The sequence below is a fragment of the Neoarius graeffei genome, chromosome 2 (assembly GCF_027579695.1).
Source record: "Neoarius graeffei isolate fNeoGra1 chromosome 2, fNeoGra1.pri, whole genome shotgun sequence".
In the NCBI taxonomy this organism is placed as follows: Eukaryota; Metazoa; Chordata; class Actinopteri; order Siluriformes; family Ariidae; genus Neoarius; species Neoarius graeffei.
The window spans coordinates 108,515,959-108,543,265 of NC_083570.1; the positions used below are offsets into that span (position 1 = coordinate 108,515,959).

A 27,307-nucleotide genomic window follows, 5' to 3' on the forward strand; every position below is an offset into this window, starting at 1 on the left:
TCCAAAGTGTCCTCGCCTGGTCTGCAGGCAACGCTAGCAACTGAATGAACTTAATGAACACTGTTAGACACGTTATAAAATACAACAGGGATGATGTGGATGATATTGACGGAAGATACCGTTCAACAGAATAAGTGAGTTTTCTTGGTGTCTTTCTAGTTCAGAAAGTTTAGTCAGTCAGCAGCACAACTAGGTTCGGACCTGCCACTATGCTGATGTTGCTAACATTTGCACCCGGCAGCGAAAGTTCATAAAATGGATAACGGTAATTTCATAAAATGGATAACGGAAAGTTCATAAAAATGGATAACGGTAATGGTGAAAATTATAAGTTGGCCTTATAAGTGCCAACAGATATTCAAGGTATAAGTAGATGAAATGAACATAAAAGGGGTCTTATTTTCAACTAAAGTGTACTGCAGATGTAGGGAGTTGAAACATTTTCTGAATGAGCTAGTTGGCCCCTTTAAATAAACGGGTATCTATTCATAGTGAGATCGCCAAAGTTTAATAAACTGAAAATGCAATAACTGTAATTTTGAAGTAGATGATGTATAGGACATGTGTCGCTTGTGACTTATTGTAAAAATGATATGATATAAAGGGTTCAAAATCGCATAGTTACAAATATAATAGTAACTTCATATGATAATATTAACCACTGGTTATTTCAGAGAGGAAAAAAATGGGGACACTATTGCTTCCATTCGGGACAATACAACACAGAATTCGGGACCACTGGGGGAGACAAAGGAAAAAAAGTTAATTTCGAGCCCTGGCCCAGTGTCAACGGGGGCCTTTCTGTGTGGGTTTCCTCCACAGTTCAGACATCCAGGTTAGGTTAGTGTGTGTATGACTGTATGAGGACCCCATTGGAAAAACTGTTCATGGTGGCGGTTTATAAGATTGTGAACTGTGGATATAATAAAATGTTATTTACCAGCTGGGAGGTCCGTATGGTGAAATACCGTGACCGAGGTCTTGAAAGTACTGGCTGAGGCCCTCTGGGCCGAGGTCACAGTATTTCACCATACAGACCGACCTTAAGCTGGTAAATATACGTTTTTATTTATTTAATTTTTTCTTTTACCAAATTCTAACAGAAAACGAGAGCGCCCGAAAGGGAAAACCGAGGCGAGGTAAGCCGCGCCGCCATTTTGAATCCTCATTCACGGCTGTAATGCAAATGGCTTCCTCCTCGGTATACAAGTGCACTTCCATGGCAGGAAAAAAACTACATTTTGCCGCCTATGTAGTCCCCTATTTATACAAAATTGAGTCATTCAGGATTCAGCCATGTTTTTGCTTGGCGTTAGCAACAGTTACAGGTTTTTAGCTTTCTCCTGAAATGTCTTTATTTTGTCTTCCTCAGGGTAGTAAAACTCGCTTTCGCTGTGAAGACTGTCGTTATCGCTATCCATGATGTAAAATTAATGCTATTATACTGAGAAATGCGCAAATGACACAAATTGCTACTATGTATGTTGTGAACGAGCGAGTTGCCAGAGGTCCGTAACCAGGGTCCGTAACTGGGCTCGCCAGCCAATCAGAGCGCAGAATTTGATGGAAACCGGACCGTGAAAAAAATAAATTCCGTTATTATTTAGATGTCCTAGTCTGGTGGGAATTGGCTGAAAACAGATTAGGGGAAAACTAAACTAATAAACTTTTTTTTTTTCTAAAATAGTTTTTGATGGGTTTTTATTTTCAAATTGCTTCACTTTATATAAATGACTGCTTTCCCCCTCATTCTGTTAAACTTGCATACATGACACTCGCACAACGAATAGAAAATTCAATCTCATTTAAAAAAAAAAAAAAACAGCCTCCAGCCAAGTTAGAGAAAAATTCCAGATTTGACTTGTTTTTTACAGGATTGGATTAAATTTAAGTTTTAAAAAAGAAACCCCAGATACACATCCTGGGTATTGGATTGGATCAGTGCCATTTCAACTGGAAAAAAAAAAAAATCTGTTGCATCAGGTCACATTGTTTAAACACATCCTTGAGCACTAACTTCAACCCTGCATTTAGATTATTATGAATAGTCTTGTTTTGCTCTCAGACTGTTGAGCCTGTCTGTCTTCAAGGCGGATTTATACTTGCTAGACGATGTGCCGTGTTCATTATTAACTAGGTTTGAGATCAAATCAATCTGCTGCCGCTTTTCGAAAATTAATTAAAGGTAACTTCAGATTTTTCAAGTGTCGGTCATAAAAAGAATTTTCCCTGACACCCAATTATTTTTGTTTAGTGGAGCGAAAGCTACGGAATTCGAGTCACAGACTTCCAATTTTATTAGTTTTTAAAAAAAAAATAGAATAATTAACTAACTTATCTCCACATGGCTCTGAATTCCCCCCCCCTTTTTTTTTTTTTTTTTTTTTTTTTTTCCCCCCCTGCTTCACCATGATGCAGTACAAGATACTATATCATGCATCACATCACGTGGTGGGCTTTCCTAGAGCCAATGATTTTCCGTTTCGGACAATGAAAAATTCCGTTTCACAATTTCAGTTCAAAATTGTTCTGTGTGGCTCCAATTTAATAATTCTGGCTGGCATAATTTTACTTGGGTTTCAAAGTATTGCATCTCTAGACACATGGTCCTTTGCATGATCAAGTCATTCATTAAAAAAAAAAATTACACTGACTGTAGGCTGACGAACTGCATTAATAAAAAATAATTAGTGGTATCACAGATTGAGACAACTTAAAAACTTTACTTGACATACTGATAACAGATAAATCAAGAAACTAGGATCACCGTAAAGTAAAAACCCATCTCGTATATAATGTATGCAATATAATGGCATATAATATTGAGTACTGATAAATTAATTGGGATAAGTTAATATTCAGTATAGGGTTGGGCGGTATTACGGTAAGAAGGTATCCCGAGGTATCCAAAAGTACCAACGGTATCGGTCTCATTACCGTCATTTAAAAAAAATATATAATATCTAAATAAATATGGAGTACATGAGGTCATAATATAAAATAATAAATTGAAGATCATCCCGAATAACTGTGTGATCGTATTTTCACTAATTCTATCAATTTCCGAAAGAAGTTTTCATCGCGTGCAGGGTTGTTTGTCTTTACCATGGCAACCCTGCGTGACATTTTGGAGTCTGACAGAAAGCTTCACAAGAGACTGAGCCCGGGGGTGTCATGGCTCAGATGGCTAAGGCACCGTACCATAAATCCGGGGACCCGGGTAAGATTCCGACCCGAGGTTATTTCCCGATCCCGTCTCTCTCTCCCCCGCTCATTTCCTGTCTCTCTATACTGTCCTATCTAAAAAAAAAAAAGAGACTGAGACCGTGGTTGAAAGAAGGCAAGTCAAGATAACGAGTTAGTGGCAAAAAAAAAATACAACATCGGCAGTGTGGCAGTATTTTGGTTTCAAACCAAACGAAAAATCTAATATGTCCCCTAAGGCACACCATAGCCTGGGGTACTCCACTTCCACGAGATCTCTCCAATGAGTTGTGTTTTGAGTAGGTTACATGAGTAACAACAAGGTAAAATAATATAACGTATGACATTTGGGATGTGGGTAATAAACGTTTGAAATGTCATCTACTGAAGAAACGGAAGAAAACATCGTAGCGTAAACTGTTCGGTTTCTGGTGGGAATTAGCAATGCGCTTGCTATCTTTGTTGGGTGTGTTAAACCGTATGGATTTAAGTGGAATAATTGTAAGGAGTTATGTGATCAAGACAACGTTTTAAGCAAGGTAAGGCCATTTGATTATTAATTTCCCCGCCATGGCATGACGTGGGCCCATATGATTTTGCCTTGTGCAGCTATCGCGCATTTGAATTAGGTTCGCCTCATTTGCGCTGAAGAATATGGTTTATCGCGCAGTCTAAACGGACTTGGGTGTTGGTTGATTCTTTTTTTTATTTCCCATGCTTGAAAGGGTATGATCCTGCTCATCGTGTACTTTTTTTTGATGGAGTAGGTGAAATAGTGCTGCAAATGGCGTTTCAACGCAGACATGTGTAAACGACAGTTGAATGCTATTTTCAAGATGAAGGAAGAGTTGCGTGATGCTTTGAAATATCTCTTAATGCTAGTGTTGCCACACGTCCAGGTTTTTCCGGGATTGTCCCGGTTTTTTGTGGAAAATGGAAAATGTCCAGGAAAATGGAATAACCTTCCCGGGACACGTTTTGTCCCGGTTTTTTACTTCCTCACATTATCCCCATTGAAATAAACACAAATCATTAATGTTTCTCGCAGCCACTTAACATATTAATAGTTTTCACGTAAGCGGGCATATTGTAGGCAGCTACTTGTGTGGCCTCACCGAATGTTTGCGCACGCAGTCAGTCGCCGTTGCTAGGTGATCGTGGTCAATACAACGGCGGCCGCGCGAAATCAAAGATACTGGAATACCGTAATACCAAACAATAGGTGAGAGTTCCCTTGGTCGGTGCGCGAGTAGGCTGGCTGTCTACTTCCTATGTTCTGATTCTGATAAAGGCTGGTTCTAAAGCCTGGGCCAATTTCATCAATAAATGAATCATTAAATAAATCATTAAATATATCAAAAAAGAATGCCTGAACACTGGCGTGAGAAATGAATAAATCAGTTGTCCCAATAACATAGCACCTCTCTCTTGTGATTAAAACAAAGGATTAGGGCTATTTGGTATGATATGGTAGTCTAACTTTTAAAGTTCAGTTCTCCAGAGAAAAGGCTAAAACAACAACGAAGCAGACTGAGAGAAATTATATTGATTATATTTGTATTATTTTGATTTGGAAACGGAATGGGAGGAGAGACTCTTCAGGGGGCTGTTAGCCTACTATTAAATATTTGTTTAAAAAAAAATTGGCGTCCAAATAAGATCATTCCTATATGAACTTATTTTTTGTAATAATATTTGTGGTAGTGCCCATTTAAGGGTTAAGAAGACAAAATGAATTTTAAATAAAAGCCTAACTGCACCAGTTGAACTGTTTTATTTTTAAACGTGAACATTCACATAAGGCATCGTAGATGTGCGTGTCCGCAGCCCTCAACCCACGCGCTCGTACGTGCGCGCAGGCGCGGCCGCCGACCGATGTGTCCCGGTTTTTTACAACTCAGATGTGGCAACCCTACTTAATGCACAAAATTCGCTTTGCTGCTTAATCCATACCACAATGCACACAATTCGCTATGCTGCTTTTAAATAGTACATTTGAGGCATAGGCGCACGTTACACAGTAGGCCGAAACAAAATATTTTTTTCTCGGTAATACCGTATACCCCGGGAAAACACAGAGACAGTTTAAAGGTATCAAAATTTGGATACCGCCCAACCCTAATTCAGTAATACTTAGAGCCTGTAATGACACTACTTGTTTAAAAAAAAAAAAAGGATCCCATATTACTCTATCCATCATTTTTAGTACACCACAGTACTCAGTGTTTCTTAACAAAACACAGAACACACTCAGACTAGAATAGTTTAACTTTGATTGTAATGACGGTCCTGAATATTCCTTGCAGATCAATCATTGAGCGCTCTTAGAGTACCAAGAAATGCTGCTCGATATCGCCTTTATGATAGAGCATCATATGTTGGCCTCCGTGAGACTGAATCTTCTGTCATTTAGATGTTTATACACGGAAAAGGAGCGCATGGAAAAGGGTCGCTTGCTTGAATGCCGCATTGGCATGCAAATTCTTCCGAAGCGCATGTTTTTTCATCAGTCAGCGTAGAAGTTGTCTGGAAATTGCTTCGTACGCTCAATCTGTAACGCTACTGATAGGATGCATTCGTTTCTTTTTCGCGGTCGCCATTCTGGTTGCATGGGACGCGGGGAGTGAATCTGTAAATGAGCAGCTCATTGGCTGGCGAGGTGCGCCACAAGCCAATTGCGATCGCCGACAAAGCTGCCTTGACCGGGAAGGCATGTCTGCTTGGGTGTTAGCGGCAGTTACGCAGAAGCCTTCTGCGGCTTTGACACACGAGCAATGTTGAAAAAATGAATACAAGCGCAGATATACTAAACCATTATTTCTAAAAATCCATAATTTCTGTCCGTTTTCCGCGATCGCCGAAAATAATTGGCCCTACTTTCCCCTTTCACGCAAGGCATTGTGGGATACAAATTTGAAACAGGAGAGAAAAACTGAGGACGTGAATGTGCAAATGAAACGTGAAAGACCGGCTACAGTCACGGAAAGAAAGTGAGAAGAAAAAACGTTATGTGCTATATGAAGGAAAGGAAACGCAGGACCAAATTAATAAATATCGGCGCTCAGCGAGCACCTCGGTGTGATCAGCTGTTCGTTTAGCGACAGAATGATGGTGCACGTGCACACACCCCACACACAGACTTCCTCTGTCGCAATTTCATGCACGTTATTTGCTCTAATCCCTTCGAATTACATAACTTCCCAGCCTGATATTTTGAGAGAGGAAATAAACGCATCACAACGACCACATTTCACTGGTTTTATGAAATCGAAAAGCCGTCTAGCTTTAACATCACTGTGCCTGAAATCTCAACCTGATCCAGTTTGACTTGGAAATCAGACGGATAGAGATTAATCTTCCAGATGCACACATTTGCAGTTCTGCGTTCCTACCGAGCAGCCCCCTAAACCCCGCCCCCACACACACGATCGCTAATCGATAGCGCTCCAGTCATCACGCCGGGTGGCAAGATTAAAATCAGGTCAGTGAAAATCGACACGGATAATCATTAGCACAAGTTCCTGGTGTCCAGTTTGTGTATTTGAGGTAAGCTTTAGGGACGCTGACTCAACCTTGTACGTTTTGGACAGAAGAAGCCTCTTGGGCGCTCCCCTCTCCCCCTGCTTTGTGCTATTAGGGTTTAGATCAGAAAGAAGGAAGTGAAATAATGGAAAATGCTGAAAATAAATATTTTAAATTACTGCAGAAGAACTGTGAGCTTGTAAACGCTTTGTCGAGGAGATCTGTGTTTTAACCCGAGTGTATGCTGTGCCGAGTGAGTGTGTTTTTCTTAAGAGAGTGTCAAGTGTGAACCGGTCTGGTGTAGATGATGGGTTGTGACATTTGGCGCGTACGATGGATATTTATTACCGTAGACGTGAGAAATACCTTCACGGTCTCGGCTGAAGTTGGAGCGGGATCTGCGATGGAGTTTATGGTTGGCGTTCTGGACAATCACGATCATGCTTTCGTGTGCGTGTTTAAATTTGTCTAGTTAATACCACAGCGCCCAGGGTTTTTCTAGAAAAATTTAGTATGGGGCTCTCACCATGGCGGGGGGGGAATGGTGCGAAAAATTGAGGCTACAATGGGACCTTCTGAGGTGATCTGAGAAGGAAATTGTCAACATTGAAAAAGATAAAACTTGATTCAAATTCTAATAACTTGTAATTCAAATTGAAATTTATAATGCAAATGAATCAAACTTAAAGTATTAAACATTCACCAGAGAAATCTGTTTTCTTATACTAGAATAAGGTAGAGTTAAGGCCAATTTATGCTGACAACCCAGTCCTCGCAGATAGCGTCGCAGACAGTGTCTGCATAGCGCACCTACCAAAAATTGTGACCACCGCAGAAGCATCGCAGACAAGAGGGCTCTGATTGGTCCACTCTACATCTGCTGTACACGCACTTCCGCTTCCCTACTTTCCCGGTTTTGTTTGTTTTCACGACCGGCATTTTTAAAAACACGAGCGAAGATAGAGCAGCACGAAGAGCGGTTGATTGAGGAAGTGAGGAAGTACGTACATCTATACGACTCCAGTTCTAGTCATTATAAGTAACCGGAGGATCAACACTCCACAAACCACACCCACCAACTACTCCTAGCGACTTCGCGCCCCCTTGCGTTGTGGCGGTGAATAACATCGCGCACGCCTGTTACTCCCCGCTCAACAATAAATTACAACTGTCTGCGAAAAGCTATCTGTGAAAGCCTTGTTGCAAGAGCATGCAGAGGCCCTTAGTTGTTCAAAATGGGGGGGAATTCCAGAGCAAAATCCTTTTCTTTAAAAGGAAACTAAAGATGGAATCCAACCCAAGTCACACAGTTTGAAACCATGCAAAAAATGTAAGCACGCTTTAAAAAAACAAACAAAAAAAAATACTTGAACTTTTCTTGGAACTCGGCCTTTTTCTCATTTTGCTTTTCCACCGAGCGCTCGGTGCTTCATCAGAGCAAGACGTCTGGTCTTCGTTCGTCACGGATTCCGCGACGCCGCTGTCACAGCGCTCGGTTGGCGCGTCCTTCAATGAGGGCACGGAACAGATCCCTTGATGGTCGCGATCTCCCCATCGGAAACTACTTTATCCGCTTTGTGACCGAAAAAAAGAAGTCGTCGTCTATCCCGGACAGTCTTTAGCTTTCTTCCGTTTCGTGCCGCAGGATGACTTTTTTTTCTTTAAATGCCCAAGCATCATCAAAAACAACTCGCGAACTACTTCTGTTAAAAGCTCACGTGCCAGTGGGTGAAAGGTCATTCAGTCTCGAGAAATCTCGCTCTGCAAGTCAGCTGACCTTGTATGTAACCTATGTCAAATCTCGCGAGAGCAGCTACGATAATTAAACAACTAAACACAGCGCCTCGGTCTGGAAAACGCCAAATCGGATCGTTTGGTGTATCTACTGTGATTGGAATGCTTTTAGAGTAATTATAACGCATTTGATGATCAGACACGTTGTCGTGTGGTGTTGCTGGGATGTTTTCACAGAGGAAAGATTGCATGCAAGTGCACGGCCTAAGTGTGACTTGGGGTTCAATCGGCATTTCGGTAAGGGGGCGCAGCGCCCCGTTCCCCGGTTTAGACGAAAGCATGGAGCCGATGAGCTCTCGGTACCGATTGCTTCCTGTTCTTGCTTTTATAGAAAATGAAATGTCGTCTTTTCTTTCATGATGTTCCATAACGTCAGCTGTAAATGGTTAAAAAGTATACGTGGTGTTGGAGGGAAAAACTTCCTAGTGGAAGCAGCAAGTCTTCATCTTCACACCATCCCACTATTGATTTTCCCAGCGCAGCACACCAGGTGTTTTATTCAGACACACGTACTCGTCTATGGCGTTTGTTTGATATTTTCCTGATTTAATTTTCTTAAGAGCGAAGATATCTTGCAAGCTATTAAGGTTTAAAAAAAAAAGCATCTTAGCTTGCAGGCTTCTTGTCTGATGAACAAGCGTTCATGTCTAATTCAGGAGGTGAGAATAATTTTCAGCTCGCTCTTGTGCGTCTCCGCAGAACCTCTGAGAACATGACTGCTATCAACACCCCGAACATCAACTTCAAATGGGATCCCAAAAGCCTGGAGATTCGCACGCTGGCTGTGGAAAGGCTCCTGGAGCCACTCGTCACCCAGGTAGAGATCAGTAAAAGGAAATGAAACCGCCTCGTGGTGTTTCAGACTTTTTTTTTTTTTTAATTTATTCAATATATTTTTACAATGTCATACACCTTCCACACCGTGTGTGGTGGGTTTAAAAAAAAAAAAAAATTAATCCATGCTTGTTAAACTCTTAAGGTGACCACTTTGGTGAACTCGAGCAACAAGGGTCCGAGCAACAAGAAGAAGGGCCGCTCCAAAAAGGCCCACGTTCTGGCCGCCTCGGTGGAGAGCGCCACGCAGAACTTCCTGGAGAAGGGTGAGAAGATCGCCAAGGAGAGCCAGTTCCTCAAAGAGGAGCTCACCGCCGCCGTAGAGGACGTCCGTAAGCAAGGTACGTTCCGCTTATCTGTATTCGAGTCTCAACGTGCCCTCGTTCCCTCCACTGCGAGATCGGACGTTGTTTTCAAGTTACGTTTCAGGTGCAGTCTGACACATCGAGCTGCTTTCACTTTCACACTCCTTCCCTTCAGTTCTTTTGTGCTGGGGGGGGGGGCTTGCAATTTCCTGTTTTACGACGAGTAAAAACCACCGTTTCAACTTGGGACTGATGTCAAATCATTGTGGCCGCTCACATTTGCATATTCATATATTCAAATTAGCATCACTTTCCCAATACGGTGGCTACAAACTGCGCTTGGATCAGGAGCGAGACCACGCTGCTCAGGCGCTCTCGGGTGTTTAGTGTGAGCTAACGCTTTAATTCGGTGTTCCCACCTGCCTGAAGAACACGCTGTCAAACAGACTGAACGCTGCATACGGTACAAATCTATTCATCAGCAGAGGCGGTGCGCGTTTTAAACCGGTCACACCACTTTCTCTGCTCGACTGCATCAGTACTCTCCACACACTTCCCTTTCCCACGGCGGGGGGGGGCGGCAGCTTCACCTGCTCCTGTTTTTTGCTCCTGGCTTGTTTGCTATGAATATCTGAAACGCCTGTTGAGTTTAATGCAACGTGACTGAAGCGCTGTGCTTGGAAACCCCTCTCTCTCTCTCTCTCTCTCTCTCTCTCTCTCTCTCTCTCCGTGTATGTGTGTGTTTAAAAAGTGCAGATGAACTCCAGGTGACTGGAGCACCATCGCTTTCGGCACTTCGCTCCTCTCTGGAGAAGTTTCTGCATCGCGTTCACACCTTGCTAGCTCACGTATGCAGCGCTTGGCATTAATGAGGCATTAGCAGAGATGCCAATCACTACGATTCTTGCGTAGTCACTACGTTTTTGACAGTAGCACTACGAGGCTACGACCGTCTATTCTAGTGGAGCGGATAGCTGGTAAAATATTTCACTTGGTGAGCAAAGCACCAAATTTTGCATGAAACTTTGTCTGTATGTACCTGACCAAAAATCATTGTCGGCCACTCAAGTTTCCACCATTTTCAAGATGGCTGCCATGATTTTCAAAATGGTGTAATAAACGCAGTAATAAGGAAAATGACTCGTCACTATCGATGACTGAAGGCCGAGGGATTATCCTTTTACCACCTACAGCTATAACACTTTAACGCATAGGTGGCCAACCCGCGGCTCGCGAGCCGCATGCGGCTCTTTGCCTGGTGTCATGCGGCTCTCACCTTCACGTCCAAGTTGGTGTTCGTTTGTGGTTTTATGTGCGTTTTCGCTTCACTGCAGTCAATTACGGTTATTTTATTAAAGGTGCTTCGCTTGGTTTCATTACGGTATTTTCACATCATGACAAATGCGCAGGTGCGTGAGATGATATGCTAAATTCCCCTACAAGAAGCACTTCTGCTGCTCTGTGTGTATATGTGTGTACATTTGAGTATGTGAATGTGTGCTGATGTGAATTCAGATACACTACAGGCCAAAAGTTTGAACATACCTTCTCATTGAAGTAGCGGGTGACCGTTTGTGATGCTAAGTGCGTGTGTGAGTATTGTACTATCCCTGCTGCTGAGGCTTGGGATACGCGCTGGGCGCGCAAGCCTGAGTAGTGGGTGAGTGCTCATTCAGTTTTGATGCCTTGAGTGAGAGTAGAGTATACTGTAAGTGTAAATAGTCATGAGAACACAGAACACATTGAATGAGAAGGTGTGTCCAAACTTTTGGCATGTAGTGTATATACATTATGTATTTGTTCATTTGTTTTCCAGTTATCAATTTGTGTGTGCGCGTGTGTTCTTCTTTCAAAAATTTGAGCATTGTATTATATTTTATCTATATTTGCACTTGCACTGATCACTGTTCCCAGTGCCTATGGAGCTTGTACTGTTTGAGGAAATTAAATTAGCACTTTGTAATTTCCATTTTCCGACTGACTGTATTTATTTGAATACTTATTTATTTGAATGCAGGTCTTGTGCAGGTCATGCAATTGAGAATTCAAGCTGAATCAAAATGGCTTTTGCATTTTCGATGTTAAACAGGTAACTCCAAAATGCACTAGAATACAGGAAATTGCATCTAAGAAATCCAAAATGTTTCGGGGGAGGCCCCCCGGACACCCCCCCCCCCCCCCCCCCCCCCCCCATGGGGGGAATCCCCACATGTAAACAATGTCTGCCTTTGTGCCCCACCTACAATTTTCTTCACCAGTCGCCACTGTTGAAAATGACTGGCCTGTGGTCTTGATACTGCAGTAAATGTATCATTATCATGTTGGTGTGGGGCATTGGTTAAGTTGGAGTGTGACATCAATGTGTCTGTGTGTGTGTGTCCGCGCGCGCAGAAGGAAGGGTAATATTTGTGTGCCCATGTGTCTCATGTGCCGATGTGGCTCTTTGCCGTAACACAGTAAGAATTGTGGCTCTTGGGCTCCGACTGGTTGGCCACCCCTGCTTTAACGTATGGGATACAACTATGTTCGAAGATGGAATTCCTACACCTAGCCCGATCGTTCATCCAGTGCAATTTAACTCCCGTGCGATCTGTACACCATTCGAGGGACTTTTAGCCCTGGTCCCTCTTGGCTCGGCTCTCCCGCGTTGGCACACTCCGTCAATTCGGATACGACATCACGACCTGTATATACTAGGGCTGTAACAATGTGTATCAAAATCGCGATACGCAGAGCCACGATCCGTGTCGCGATACAAGAAGGCAGAATCGCGGTACACCCTTTCAGACTTCTCCTCAGCCCAAAAACAGAGGCGCTTCCAAACTTCAATTTATGAATACTTTACTTTTTATTTAAATTACATTTTAAACTTACTTAAATTACTTTTATTTTTTTATATCCATTAGTAAGTCGTTTTTTCGCCGACCTGCGACGACAATCTGCGAGTCACGCGACGTCCACACCAGGGCTCGAAATTAACTTTTTTTCTTTGTGTCCCCCAGTGGTCCCGAATTCTGTGTTGTATTGTCCCGAATGGAAGCAATAGTGTCCCCATTTTTTTCCTCTCTGAAATAACCAGTGGTTAATATTATCATATGAAGTTACTATATTTGTAACTATGCGATTTTGAACCCTTTATATCATTTTTACAATAAGTCACAAAACACAAGCGACACATGTCCAATACATCATCTACTTCAAAATTAGTTATTGCATTTTCAGTTTATTAAACTTTGGCGATCTCACTGTATGAATAGATACCCGTTTATTTAAAGGGGCCAACTAGCTCATTCAGAAAATGTTTCAACTCACTACATCTGCAGTACACTTTAGCTGAAAATAAGACCCCTTTTATGTTTGTTTCATCTACTTATACCTTGAATATCTGTTGGCATATATAAGGCCAACATCATTTTCACCATTACCGTTATCCATTTTTATGTAATATACCTGTTGCCCCATTCAGAGATGTTTTGAAAGCCATCAGCCATACCATCAGTGGATGAAATGCACACCCATGTTGCAAGCAGTACAATAGAAGGTTTGACCCAAAAAACGAAATATTTTAATCCAGTCTACAGTGTAAAATAAAGGAAAAACGCCATCCAATCATATCGAGGTACCACCTCAAAATGATTGGATACTGACACGTCAATCAGACTGAAGCCCGCGACTAGCCCGGCCCTTCTGTGTGTGTGTGTGAGAGAGCGAGCAGAGTGTCACACAGAGCGCAGGATTCTCTCAGTGCACTCCTTCCAAACAACGGGGATTTACACGAAAACGGAAGGAGATATTCACAAAATTCTTTCACAGTGAGTGCCACAAGGCTCTCCTGAACACACGGATGTAATTTTTTTTTTTGTCTGTAGTGTAAAAAATGAGGTCACTAGAGCGAGTTAAAAACGAGTGACTTTTCTGCCACGTTTATAATGGGAGTCTATGAGGCTGCGCGGCTGTGCTTTCGTTACTTTCAGGCTTCTCATTCAAAAACTGTAAATCCTATCGCTCAGGTAGACACATTGTGTGAATCAGGACAAGTGTGGCTACTACTTTTGAGAAAATTGTGTGTGGAGTGAAAATTGGGGCTGAAAACACAGTTTAAATGAGAAAGTTTGAGCTATTTTTCCAAGCTCTCTACACTCTAACTTAACGAGCTCCACTAGTGTGTAACGCAATAGACACCCATTATAAAGCCGGACTGTCTCAGGCTTTATAAGGGGGAGGAGGGGTGGAGACGCGGGGGGTGGGAGTGTTTCTTTTCAAAATATGGCTTGCGGGAACCGTTATTCCAAAATCTTGTACTGCACCTTTAATGTAGAACTTTTTTTCTAGATCTATTTTTTTTTCCATTGTCCCGGGATTGTCCCAGATATGATAATTTTGTGTCCCGATGACATTTTTTATGGTCCCCGGGACATCGGGACACCGTTAGTTTCGAGCACTGGTCCACACTCGCCACTGGCAGAGCATTCATTTCTTTTAAGCGGTCGCCATTCTGGTTGCGACGCGGGGAGCGAATCTGTAAACAAGCAGCTCATTGGCTGGCTAGGTGTGCCACAAGCCAATCACAATCACTTGGCCGGAAAGGCATGCAGTGTTGCCAGATTGGGCAGGTTTAGGTGCTTTTTGGCTGGTTTTGAACATATTTTGGGGTGGAAAACGTTAGCAGTATCTGGCAACACTGAAGGCATGTCTGATTGGACTGAAGCCTTCTGCGGCAGTTACATTTTGACACGCGAGCAACGTTTCACCATAAAAATTCCGTAATTTCCATCTGTTTTCCGCGATCACAGAAAATCATTGGCCCTATGAGAGTGAGACAGTGAGAGAGCACCCCCCCCCCCCCCCCAAAAAAAAAAAAATCTTAACGGATTTACACGATTTGGAAAAATGACTTTTTCAGAACCGAAAAAAACAGAGCTTCCGGCTCAACAGTATTTTGAGAAATAAAACAATCTTTGGATATACATTTGTTCATTTTTGCATACATATTACTCATTCTTTGCAGTGGTCTGAATTATTTGTTATTAAATAGTTAATGTAAGTAAGTAAATGTTAAGTCAAATTTACTACTTTAAAAATACATTTAAAAAAAATTGTGGGTGTATCAAATCGTGGGTCAAAAATGGCGATTCGAATCGTGAGTTGGGTGTATCGTTACAGCCCTAGTATATATGTAATGTATTTGGGAGACTTTGTATCAATAATGAACAAAGCTTACACTGAACCCCATGCCGAGTTTAATGGCAGTAAATTGCACCATTGTGCCCTGGTAGTGTTTGCAATTTACTCTTTTGAGAATATAAAACAGTTTCTTAGTTGCCCTTTTGAATCAAACTTTTATCATGCTCCTGGACAGTTTTGATCCAGGTTGAATTATTTTGAAAGAATAGTCATTACAACTTCACTCACATAACCAAAGCCTTCTACATTAAAATTGTGAAAATCCGCCCAAAAAACGACCACGATGTCCATATTTCGGAAATTTGGTTGTTGAAAATGACGCCATTTTGAAAACGGCGGCGGCCATCTTTAAAATGGCGGAAATCGTGATGGCCAACGATCGTTTTGGAAACAGTATGGTTTGATCTACATGTGTGCCAATTTTCATGCTTTGCTCACCAAGTGAAAATATATTCTGGTGAAAATTTCGTTAGCCGCTACACTATTCACTTTATATGGGATTCATACGATTTTAGCATGCATGCGGTTCGAAACGCATGAATCTATAAGGGTTCGCGATATTTTGCCGGTGTTCGGTACGTTTGAGGCCAGTTATCGCTTGATAATTCAATATTTTGACTGTATTTATGGTCAAAGTTTGCTTCGATGGGCGCCGCTATCTTTGTTGACAAGCGTTCTGCGCATGCGCGAATTAATTATCGATGCCGCGATGGAATGTCGAGCAGCCCATGTCACTAGGTATTGAGGGGCTGTCGGGGGGTTGTAACCTCACAAACATGCTACTAAAGAAAAACTGTCGGAACTGAAACGGTCATCTTCTGAAGTAAATCAGTCAGAACTGAATAAGTAACCTGACTCGATATTGATGAGATTAAAAGTGAAAGGGAGTTGATAAAAAGTAATCAAACACTACGTTCACACTGCAGGCTGAAGTGACTCAAATCCGATTTTTTTTTTTTTTTTTTTCGCCCATATGTGACCTGTATCCGATCTTTTATTGGCAATATGAACGACACAGATCCGATTTTTTTCAAATCCGACCCAGGCCGTTTGGATATGTGGTCCTAATTCCGATTCCTATCCGATCTTTTCATATGCGACTTCAGTCTGAACCACCAGGTCGCATTCATCCGACTTACACGTCATCAACAAGCCACAAACGTCACTATTCTGCGCTGAAGTAGGCGGCGGGAAGGGCTCGAAATTAACTTTTTTTTTTTTTTCTTTGTGTCCCCCAGTGGTCCCGAATTCTGTGTTGTATTGTCCCGAATGGAAGCAATAGTGTCCCCATTTTTTTCCTCTCTGAAATAACCAGTGGTTAATATTATCATATGAAGTTACTATTATTTGTAACTATGCGATTTTGAACCCTTTATATCATTTTTACAATAAGTCACAAGCGACACATGTCCTATACATCATCTACTTCAAAATTACAGTTATTACATTTGAGCAATTCCAGCGTTATGGACGTGACACTTGAACTCAAAATGGCAACAAATGACCCAGTGCGTGTTTTATTGTCTCCCAGTATTTAAACAGGTGTTGCACATTAAGGCTGTACCATACTGGAGAAGTGATAGAACAAGAACAATTCCCATAGTACATCTAGGGCATGCCAGAAAACGCCAATAAAAGATGCGTTATGGATGTGACAGAAGTAGTATCACTTTTCTTGGGTGACTCTACATTTTTTATCAAACTCTGAAATTGTAAACCTAATGTCGAAATGGAGATATCCATTTGATAGAGGGGTCCAAGGTGAATATTAAAAAATCTTTGTTTAAAATATTTTGTATTTCATGCAGAGTTTCGGAAGGAAAAGTCAGCGTTATGGATGTGACTATTTTCAGTTTATTAAACTTTGGCGATCTCACTGTATGAATAGATACCAGTTTATTTAAAGGGGCCAACTAGCTCATTCAGAAAATGTTTCAACTCCCTACATCTGCAGTACACTTTAGCTGAAAATAAGACCCCTTTTATGTTCATTTCATCTACTTATACCTTGAATATCTGTTGGCACTTATAAGGCCAACTTATAATTTTCACCATTACCGTTATCCATTTTTATGAACTTTCCGTTATCCATTTTTATGAACTTTCCGTTATCCATTACCGTTATCCATTTTTATGAACTTTCGCTGCCGAAACGTGGGTGCAAATGTTAGCAACATCAGCATAGTGGCAGGTCCAAGCCTAGTTGTGCTGCTGACTGACTAAACTTTCTGAACTAGAAAGACACCAAGAAAACTCACTTATTCTGTTGAACGGTATCTTCCGTCAATATCATCCACATCATTCCTGTTGTATTTTATAACGTGTCTAACAGTGTTCATTAAGTTCATTCAGTTGCTAGCGTTGCCTGCAGACCAGGCGATGACACTTTGGATCCTGAAGGTCCCGGAGACGTTATGTCTGGGCTTTCAGTTTCTTCCCCGCGGTCGGTCCGCTTCAACCACTTCAGCATTTTTGTTCTGGCAAGAGTCGGCGCAGCGTGTGCGCTAGCAATTCCATTCCAAGTCCATATAATGCGGACTCCGGCCGAAGATTCTAGAACAGAATGCGCTGCTCTGTAGCCTACGGATGCAGGTGCATCGAAAGTGTAGCTACTATGTATTTTTCGCTGTTAACGTTTTAAAATTAAAATTGACAAATTAAGTGAATGTCTACGTATGGTTTACGGCTTTGTAAACACACATGCAAACTCCTCACCTTTCGGCGAAATTCGCCGTTTTGGTCCCAAAATAGGTCACTTGTGTGAATCGTGTAGATCCGAAGAGTTTTTTTTTTTTTTTTGGGGGGGGGGCGTAGGCAGGCTACAACGCTATTGTTGCCAAACATTTCACTTACAAGGTTACAGCCAATCAAGATTAACAGTTACTAACACGCTTCTTTTCCATTGGAGTTCTGATCAGCTGGTGCACAACCCACTGCTGGTTGCCAGTCCTCGCTTACGAATATTCCACAGATTCAGACCGCAAAGTCACCTTTTTACAGAGAGATCTGGCAATCTCATCTCGCGACTGAATCTGAATACCAATGGAACAGTTTCCAGCGCGCTCGGGGGTGAATAACCATGGGCGGATCTACCGGGGTGGCATATGGCACTCTAAAAGAAAGCCTTGCCACCCCTGCTGCTACCCCAGTTGGCAGCGACGAATTCAAAGAAAAATTACGGCCAATTTGACATTTACGTGCGCGAATTTCCAATGTCCGACTGCGGCGAATGCAGCACGAGATAACGCCAGAGATTGGTTGTTTTGGAAAATTGAGAGGCGCGAAGCGAGGGAGCCAGGAGTCGCGAGGAAAGGAGACACGGGAGGAAAGGGGTAAAAGCTGATTAACTATCTATCAAAAAATGAAATTATAATGAATGAACAGTGCTAGCATAGTTGCGATGCTGATTTTGAGAGGATAAAAATCAGGTTGGAGAAGGTTATTTAGCTAACTATACATGTAAGGCAAAAAAAAAGTGTGTTTCCGGTAACCCGACCGATCGAGAATTTCCGTGTCGAAATTGCCGACCGTAAAGTTTTTATTACAAATTTCCCTCGATATTTTAGTGTAAGTGGCGTTAGTTTGTCATAATTTTTTGTTTCAACGCGTTCAAGTTGTGAAAGAAACGATAAAAAGTAAAATGTTTTGCCACTTCTATCAGCCCTCCTGGCTGTAATGCAAATTGCTTCCTCTTCAGTATACAAGTGCACTTCCATGGCAGGGAAAAACACTACATTTTGCCGCCTATGTAGTCCCCTATTTATACAAATAGGAGTCATTCAGGATTCAGCCATGTTTTTGCTCCGTGTTTTTGCTCGACCCAAGTTCTACAGTAGGCTAGGCGAGGCCGTCTGCTTTTAATGGAAGTAGCCGAGCCTAGGACGTTAAACCATATTTTCACGTTATTTCTTGATAAGGTGTTTTCACATTATCACATGAAAATATCATGAAATTACGTGTTATGTTATTACATGATAAATATATTGTAAAAACGTGATAACTCTGTTAACAATATCTTTTCACGTAATTACTTGAGTCTAAGCCAAATTTTTTTTTTTGAGTGTGGCAGCAATACGCTTCCGCAGATCATAACTCGAACTCTTGCGATATTTTTTTTATTCGTTTAAAGATTTAAAACACTTATTTTATTATGATGTGTGGTATAAAGGATTCTGTGCCAAAATACTATTTTGTAAGATGTTTACTTGTGTTAATTTTTTCGAACAAAATGAAACAAATTAAGAAAAAAAAATTTCCTACCTACCGACCTTATTTTAGTATTTCATGTTACCTGAAACACACTTTTTTTTTTGGCCTAATGTTAGCTAGGTCTGACATTTAGTTTTGTGTAAAGTCGGCCACAAAAGTTAATATTGATTCACCGTCTGTCAAGGAAAACATTGCTATTGGCTGAAGCTTATGATTCAAATATTGAGGATCTTAAACATGAGTTACATCAGACGAGGAGAGTACTAGACAGAAAAAAGGGGGAACAGGAGAGTCCTACCACTCTCATGGAGTTCACTGTTTTTGGACCCATACCAAGATGATTTTTTTTTTTTTTTGAGTTCAGGTTGTGTAAAATAGCGGTTGTCTTGCCTGTGAGCAGTGCATCCTGTGAACGAAGTTTTTCATCTCTCAGGCTCGTAAAGACTTATTTGCGGTCGACTATGACAGAAAAGAGACTATCAAGTTTGGCTGTACTCAGCATTGAATCAAAGCGCACAAAAGCATTAGATCTTGATAAATTTGTGAAGCGTTTTGCTGAGCAACATGGAAATCGCCGCATTCAGCTGTTGTAGGCATGACAAGTTCATGTTATGCTCACTGGTGAGCCTTTACAAAGCGTGAGGAAAAAAAACTATAAAATGTGACACTGGTGTAAATGGTTTAAATCATGCTGAACTTGAAGTAGTGTTGTTATTGTTGTTTTTTAGTGTCTGTTCTTTTGCATATACAGTATAAAACTGTCCAGAAACGGTATAGACCTCATCTGAGAATGTGTGTTCTTCGTGAACAATAAAGGCATGAGATTAAGTTTATCTGTATGAGTTTGTAAATGGCAGTCTGTGCCCTTTTGTAGTGTACATACTATTTGTCGTCAAACTGTGATTAAATTCAGTATATATACATGTCTGTAATACGTATTTTTGTAACGTAGACTACGAAATGTACTTTTGCGCGCGTGCCGTGTCCCCGTGCATCCTTCTCACCTTTTTCACCCCTGACCAGTTTGCATGCCTGTGTAAATAATATTAATGTAGAACTTTTTTTTTCTAGATCTATTTTTTTCCATTGTCCCGGGATTGTCCCAGATATGATAATTTTGTGTCCCGATAACAACATTTTTTATGTTCCCCGGGACGTCGGGACACCGTTAGTTTCGAGCGCTGGCAGTGGGTCTCTCAAAAAAAGTTACAAAAACATGGCGCATGACACGTTCCTTTGAACGGAGGTTGCAGTCACTACCCCGCAGAACGCCTGAGCCAAAACCCTTGCCCTCTTCCTTCTCAACCTCCTCCTTAACATCAGGCTGTTGTGCATGTTCTGGCTCCGTCGCAACAACAACTGCATCATCGCCAGGTACTCCATGCTGGCTACTGTCATACACAGGAAACTTTAGGTTACTTCCGTAAACACCGGCCATGCTCACTGCGTGTGACGTCGTCGTATCCTGCAATGCGCACGCGGAACACTTTTAGGTCGCTTTTCGTTCATACTGAGGATCACATACAAGTCGCATATATTTGTTAATGTGAACGACCTCACAAAAAAATCGGATTTCACAAAAAAATCGGAATTGAGCATCAAGCCTTGCAGTGTGAACGTAGTGAAAGTGACTTGACATTAATCATGGGAATAAAAAGGAAACGGACATGTTCCAGTACAGCTATTTTGAGTATTTGCTAATTGAGTGTTCCAGTATGTTCTCTATAAATATTGATGGTATGTAATCTGCATTTGTGTAGTAAAGTTAAGAAAATAATATTCACTGTTTGAAAGTTGATTGTGTAGAGATTACCAGAGAAGTCTTTACTTTGTGTGAATGTGGTGAGTTATGAGTATCAATCATGAGAAAATCAAGTGATTGTGGTTTGGTTTTATTTTTCAGATCATTGAAAAAAAAAAAAACCCAATTCAACAATTTTCTCCCCCCAAAACCAACATGTCCCAGTTCATTTTAGTCACCTCTATTCACTCAGAATGGCCCTAAAAAAGCACCGATTTCCAAAATTCTCTCAGGGGGCTTACAGCGCCCCCGAACCCCCAGCTCGATTGGACTCGCTACGCACCCTGCGTATGCATGTGTCACTACACATTGATTTCACAAAAGGTTGGCATCTCTGCATTAGCTCGTCTGTTACGTGACGCAGCACAGTTTGGGATCGTTATTAAAACGGGGTGTGAGAGAGGGAGATTTCGGAGCAAAAGGATCGTATCGTGTAACATCGGGGCGTTTTAAAAGGGAAAATCGCACCTGGCAGCCGAGAGAAAGTCAGTCGTGGCGTACGTGAAGTTACACAACGCCCAACTTGGTGACAGGAGCTCAGCATGAAATCAGCTGAGGTCATGCAGGAGGTTTCAATTACTCAATCAAGAGTAAAGGTTAATAACAGTGTTCGTGTTTCCTGCTCGGGAAAAAATGATTCATTTCAATCTATAAGCAAACATGACTGCAAGGAGTAATTATAATTAAACGCGCGTTTGTTAAAGGATAAGGCAACTTTTGTACAAAATCACCACAAATAAATATATAAAGTAATCGATAATGGAAGTTATAGAGAAAGAACAGACCGCATAACTATCTTTTTAACTTTTAATAATATGGGCTTGCGCTGAGCTCACAGAGCCTTCAAAGTTTGGGAGAATAGCAGGGTACAAATAATTTACAGCAGGGTGCAAAATGGTAAATCTGCCAGCGGCAGACATAATGCACTAAGGCTGTAACGATATGCATATCGAAATCGCGATACGCAGAGCCACGATCCGTGTCGCAATACAAGAAGGCAGAATCGCGGTACACCCATTCAAGGTTCTCCTCAGCCCAAAAACAGAGGCGCTTCCAAACTTCAATTTATGAATACTTTTTTATTTAAATTACATTTTAAACTTAAATTACTTTTATTTTTTTATATCTATTAGTAAGTCGTTTTTTTCGCCGACCTGCGACAATCTTCTGCGAGTCACGCGACGTCCACACTCGCCACTGGCAGAGCATTCATTTCTTTTAAGTGTTCGCCATTCTGGTTGCGACGCGGGGAGCGAATCTGTAAACAAGCAGCTCATTGGCTGGCTAGGTGTGCCACAAGCCAATCACAATCACTTGACCGGAAAGGCATGCAGTGTTGCCAGATTGGGCGGGTTTAGGTGCTTTTTGGCTGGTTTTGAACATATTTTGGGGTGGAAAACGTTAGCAATATCTGGCAACACTGAAGGCATGTCTGCTTGGGCGGAAGCCTTCTGCGGCAGTTACATTTTGACACGCGAGCAATGTTTCACCATAAAAATTCCGTAATTTCCATCTGTTTTCCGCGATCACAGAAAATCATTGGCCCTATGAGAGTGAGAGAGCCGCCACCCCCCCCCCCCCCCCCCCCAAAAAAAAAAGAATCTTAACAGATTTACACGATTTGGAAAAATGACTTTTTCAGAACCGAAAAAAAACAGCTTCCGGCTCAACAGTATTTTGAGAAATAAAACAGTCTTTGGATATACATTTGTTCATTTTTGCATACATATTACTCATTCTCTGTAGTGATCTGAATTATTTATTAAATAGTTAATGTAAGTAAATGTTAAGTCAAATTTGCTACTTTAAAAAAAACATTTTTAAAAAAATCGTGGGTGTATCGAATCGTGGGTCAAAAATCGCGATTCCAATCGTGAGTTGGGTGTATCGTTACAGCCCTATAATGCACGCAAAGCGTGCAGGGATGTATAAAAAGTGCTGTCAAAAATGTCGCGTTAACGCGCTGACTCAATTTTAACGTCGATAATTTTTATCATGAGATTAACGCTCTGTGACATGATGCCACGCCCCGCACAGCCAGAGTCCTCTTGGCTGGTTTCGTTTTCCCATCGGCGGCTCCAGCCCCACTTTGCAGTGGCTGTGACAAGACGTGTTATGCTCTGCAATAAAAAAAAAAAAAACATTGGTACAACCAGTGTTTGAACTATGCTGATATTTTCGGGGGGTCCCTTATTTTCCCTTGGGGGGGTGCGCTTGCGCTTGTCTCAGAGCACGGCTCTCCATCGCGCGCTCACTTCGGATATGCAAATGCTTCCTGTTACACACGATTGCTATGTCAATAAACATCATTTTGCCAATATTTTAGAGACCCCCCAACATTTCCCAAATCATGTTTTCAAGGGATCTCATGTCTGTTTCAGGGGATCTCGGATCCCCCGAGTACCCCCGTAGTTCGAACGGTGAGCAAGCCCATTCACTTTTTTATGCTGATAAGAGAATTACAATGGTTTTTCATGTGACAAAAATGTGTGATTAAATTGCGATTAATCGCGAGTTAACTATGACAGTCGCGACATTAATCGCGATTAAATATTTTAATCGCTTGACAGCACTAATAGATAGAGAGATATGCAAGTATGAATTTTTCATGGGGCGGGATGGTTTGGAACAGGCCATCTAAAATTGGGATAACATTTACCTGGGATAGGTATTTGAGGCGGGTCGTCTAGCTTAAGCTTGATTAGCGTTGTTACGCACGCCAGTGTTTCCCACAGAAATTTTGGAGATTATGGGGGCAAGCCATGGGGGAGGCGCGGGGGTTGTTTAATATTGAGTGATATGTTAAATATTAAGTTATTACTGAAAAACTATTGATTAAAAAAACAGACACTGAGAAATGGTCCTATAAACAACTTTACCAATATAAAAGATTACCAGGACGACAAAAATGCAGAAAAATAGGCTTTACTTATCCAAATGCTCCTGTTGGTTCAAAAGTTAAAGTGCAGAGAACCTCACAGCACAACATGAAGTTCCCTTAAAATATAATATAAATGCCTCAGCTTTCATGTAAGAAAAAAAACTAATACTAGTACTGTGTGCAGGCAGTCTCTCCTGAAGACTAAATTAAACAATAATAAACTAATAAAATAAATGGCTCAGGCTTCATAGAAGAAAAAAAACAATTTGAACAGAATCTCACAGAATGATGCTGAAGCTGCCGAAACGATGGAAAATAAAATACCATTTTGGCAAAAACGTTGGCATCCATTAATTTCTTGTATTAAGTTAAAAAAAAAATATGTTGCCAGATACTGCTGACGTTTTACAGCCCAAAATATGTTCAAAACCCGCCAAAATGCACTTAAAACCGCCCAAATTGGGCGGTAAAACGCGCAATCTGGCAACACAGGCAGCAGTAATGGCTGTACTCGTGTCGAGGATGTAAACACAGTTGACGCGGCAACGGACATGCATGACAGTGGATGTAATTTACATTCACAACTTTTTTGTGTTGTCAGAAATATTTAATAAATTTTGTGACTCGACTGACAATAGCCGGCGGCATAAGCCATAGCCGGCGATTTGCCGCCGGTGACCGGCTACTTTTGAGACCGCTGGCTCAGCGAAGATGCGTTCCGCCATATTGATCTACTGCGTGACGTCATGCGGCCCACCACTGAAAAGGACTCTTCAGTGCTTCATGGTAATAAGGTAAAAAACCAGTACAATCGCTTCTTCAGAGTTTCACCAAATGGTTTTATTTATGCAACTTAAAGCTCATAATACTGTATAACTTTGGTTGAGTAAAAACATGGAGCAAAAACATGGCTGAATCCTGAATGACTCCTATTTGGATTTGTCCTACCAAGCCTACTGCGCATGCGTGAAGCGGCTCGGCTCGGTTTTCCCTTTCGGGCGCTCTCGTTTTCTGTTAGAATTTGGTAAAGAAAAAAATAAATATTATTTACCAGCTTACCGGGTCCATGAACATAAATCTGACAGCTGACAAGGTCGGGATATAAACGAATCGAATACAAGCCACCCGCCGGGACTCCTAATCACAGTGATCTGTCTGTGAACACTGTTTTCATGGGCCCAGTGACATCACAGATCAGAGGGAGGCGCATTAACGAAAGATTCTGATTGGTTTATAGTTGCCCACAATCTCAAAATGGCTGCCTCCTCCAACTTCGACTCCTCTTTGTCAATTCATGATTTCAAAGTTAAAAATGTATTTTTTATGTTCGATATATAATGGAAATAATTAACGGAATTGATTACGTATGTTTTTCTCCTATTACACACCTGGTTTTGTGGAAAAACGGCGTTACCCTTTAATTTTAAGGAATAAACCACTTTTTGCTGGTAGCCAGAGATTTTGCGGCTACTCGCAGTGGAATGAAGAGGAGAAATTTTAGTATTTATTTATTTATTTTTCTCATGTGTTTTTGTGATGTGCACTTTTTTTTTTTTTTAAATTCGCTGAGAAAAGTGATCTTTTTAGATGGCAAGAATTGTGTTGCTATGACCATTGTTTACTAGAATCCATGTTTGTACTACACACGCGTTAGATTTGCGCTTCATAAAATTTAGGTCTGTTTTGTGTCTCTTGTTGGCAGTAAAAGTCACACGGTTCGGGATCTCGTCATTAATGAAGTATAAAGTTAGAGAAGTGCAATTAGTGTTGGCTTTTTTAGATCCGAGGTCTTCAACAGGGGGTCTGCGGAGGTACTGTTGGGGGGGGGGGGGGGGGGGGATTTGTGGTTAATGAGACAAATTTTTTTTAATTTGTTTAGGACCAGGTATTAAAGAATTGTTGACAACAGAAGAAAAGGAGTTGATCAGGTTAAAAGAATGGTTTGATGTCAATGTTAGCGTTAAATGAAAATAAAACAATTTATGGTGTTTGGTGGGGTTAGGGCAAATTGTGAAATTCAATTAATCCTAAAAGGAGTTGAAATTGAAAGAGTATATGAAACTAAATTCTTGGGAGTAATTTTAGATCATAAATTCAGTTGGAAGCCACATAATATATAAAACAGAAATGATATAAAACTATTAGTATTTACAAAACAAGCTTTTATTTTTTTGGAACAAGAAATGTCTGCGTATATTGTATTTCTCCCTTATAATGCCGTATATGTCCTGTTGTGTTGAGGTTTGGGGAAATACATGTATAGACCCTATAATTAAACTCTAGAAAAGAGTTATCAGAATAATAAAGCTTTCGATCATGAAACCACTAATAAACTATTTAGAGTCTTGTACCTTAAGATTCTTAGATGTTGTATACTTAAACATGAGAAATGCTATTTCGAGTAAAGAATAAGTCTTCCCACCTGTATTCAATTTTTTTTTCTTTTTAAATTAAGAGATTATAATTTAAGACGGTTGGGTGTCTTTGAAAGAGGTAATGTGAGAACTAATGTTAAATAGAGATGTTTCATTTTTGGGAGTTATATTGTGGAATGGACTTGGTGGTGATTTGAAATTGTGTAGATTGCTGTTGAGTTTTAAAAAAAAAACATTGAAAGGTAAAATAATTAAGGATTACAATGTGAAATGATTAAGAAGAATAATTTAGGTTTTTTTCACGGTGCGGTTTCCATCAAATCCTGCGCTCTGATTGGCTGGCGAGCGGGTCTGTATCCTATGGTATCGACCCCGGTTATGGACCTCTGGCGACTCGCTCGTTCGCAACAAGAAACATAGTAGAATTTTTTGTCAACGTTTTTTTTTTAAATATAAAATTTATAAGATTATCAAAAATCTTATAAATTTTTGCCAGCATTTCTCAGGAGAATAGCATTAATTTTCACAGCGAAAGTGAGTTTTACTCCCCTGAGGAAGAAGAAATAAAAGAAAACATTTCAGGAGAAAGCTAAAAACCTGTAACTGTTGCTAACGCTGAGCAAAAACATGGCTGAATCCTGAATGACTCCTATTTGTATAAATAGGGGACTACATAGGCGGCAAAATGTAGTTTTTTTCCTGCCATGGAAGTGCACTTGTATACCGAGGAGGAAGCAATCTGCATTACAGCCGTGAATGAGGATTCAAAATGGCGGCTCGGCTCGGTTTTCCCTTTTGGGAGCTCTCGTTTTCTGTTAGAATTTGGTAAAGAAAAAAATATTATTTACCAGCTTAAGGTCGGTCTGTATGGTGAAATACCGTGACCTTGGCTGAGAGGGCCTCGCTCAGTACTTTCAAGACCTCAGTCATGGTATTTCACCATACGGACCTCCCAGCTGGTAAATAACGCATGTATTTTTTATTTATTTCTTGTATTACTGATATTCTGGGTTATTTTATGGATTGTACAGGATGGGCAAAAATCAGCCTTGGCTTCAGTCTATTTCTTTTTTGGTTAGAGTTTTTATTTCATTTTATTTTTTTGGTGTGAGAAAATGTTTAGTGCAAGCATGTATAATAATTCTTTGTCAGCTGAGTGCACAAAACTTAAGTTTTGTACTGTAGATCGGTTTATTTC

At 41.0% G+C, this 27,307-nt stretch overlaps 1 protein-coding gene across 1 annotated transcript in view; it reads left to right on the forward strand.

The window, feature by feature from the left end:
- Window positions 1-27,307, forward strand: part of ctnna1 (catenin (cadherin-associated protein), alpha 1) — a 353,364-nt gene that overhangs the window by 14,912 nt on the left and 311,145 nt on the right. The window contains exons 2-3 of the mRNA XM_060915358.1: window positions 9,220-9,337; window positions 9,500-9,695. Coding sequence (XP_060771341.1) covers window positions 9,233-9,337; window positions 9,500-9,695 — 301 coding nt within the window. The 5' untranslated portion in view covers window positions 9,220-9,232. The remainder of the gene's footprint in view (window positions 1-9,219; window positions 9,338-9,499; window positions 9,696-27,307) is intronic.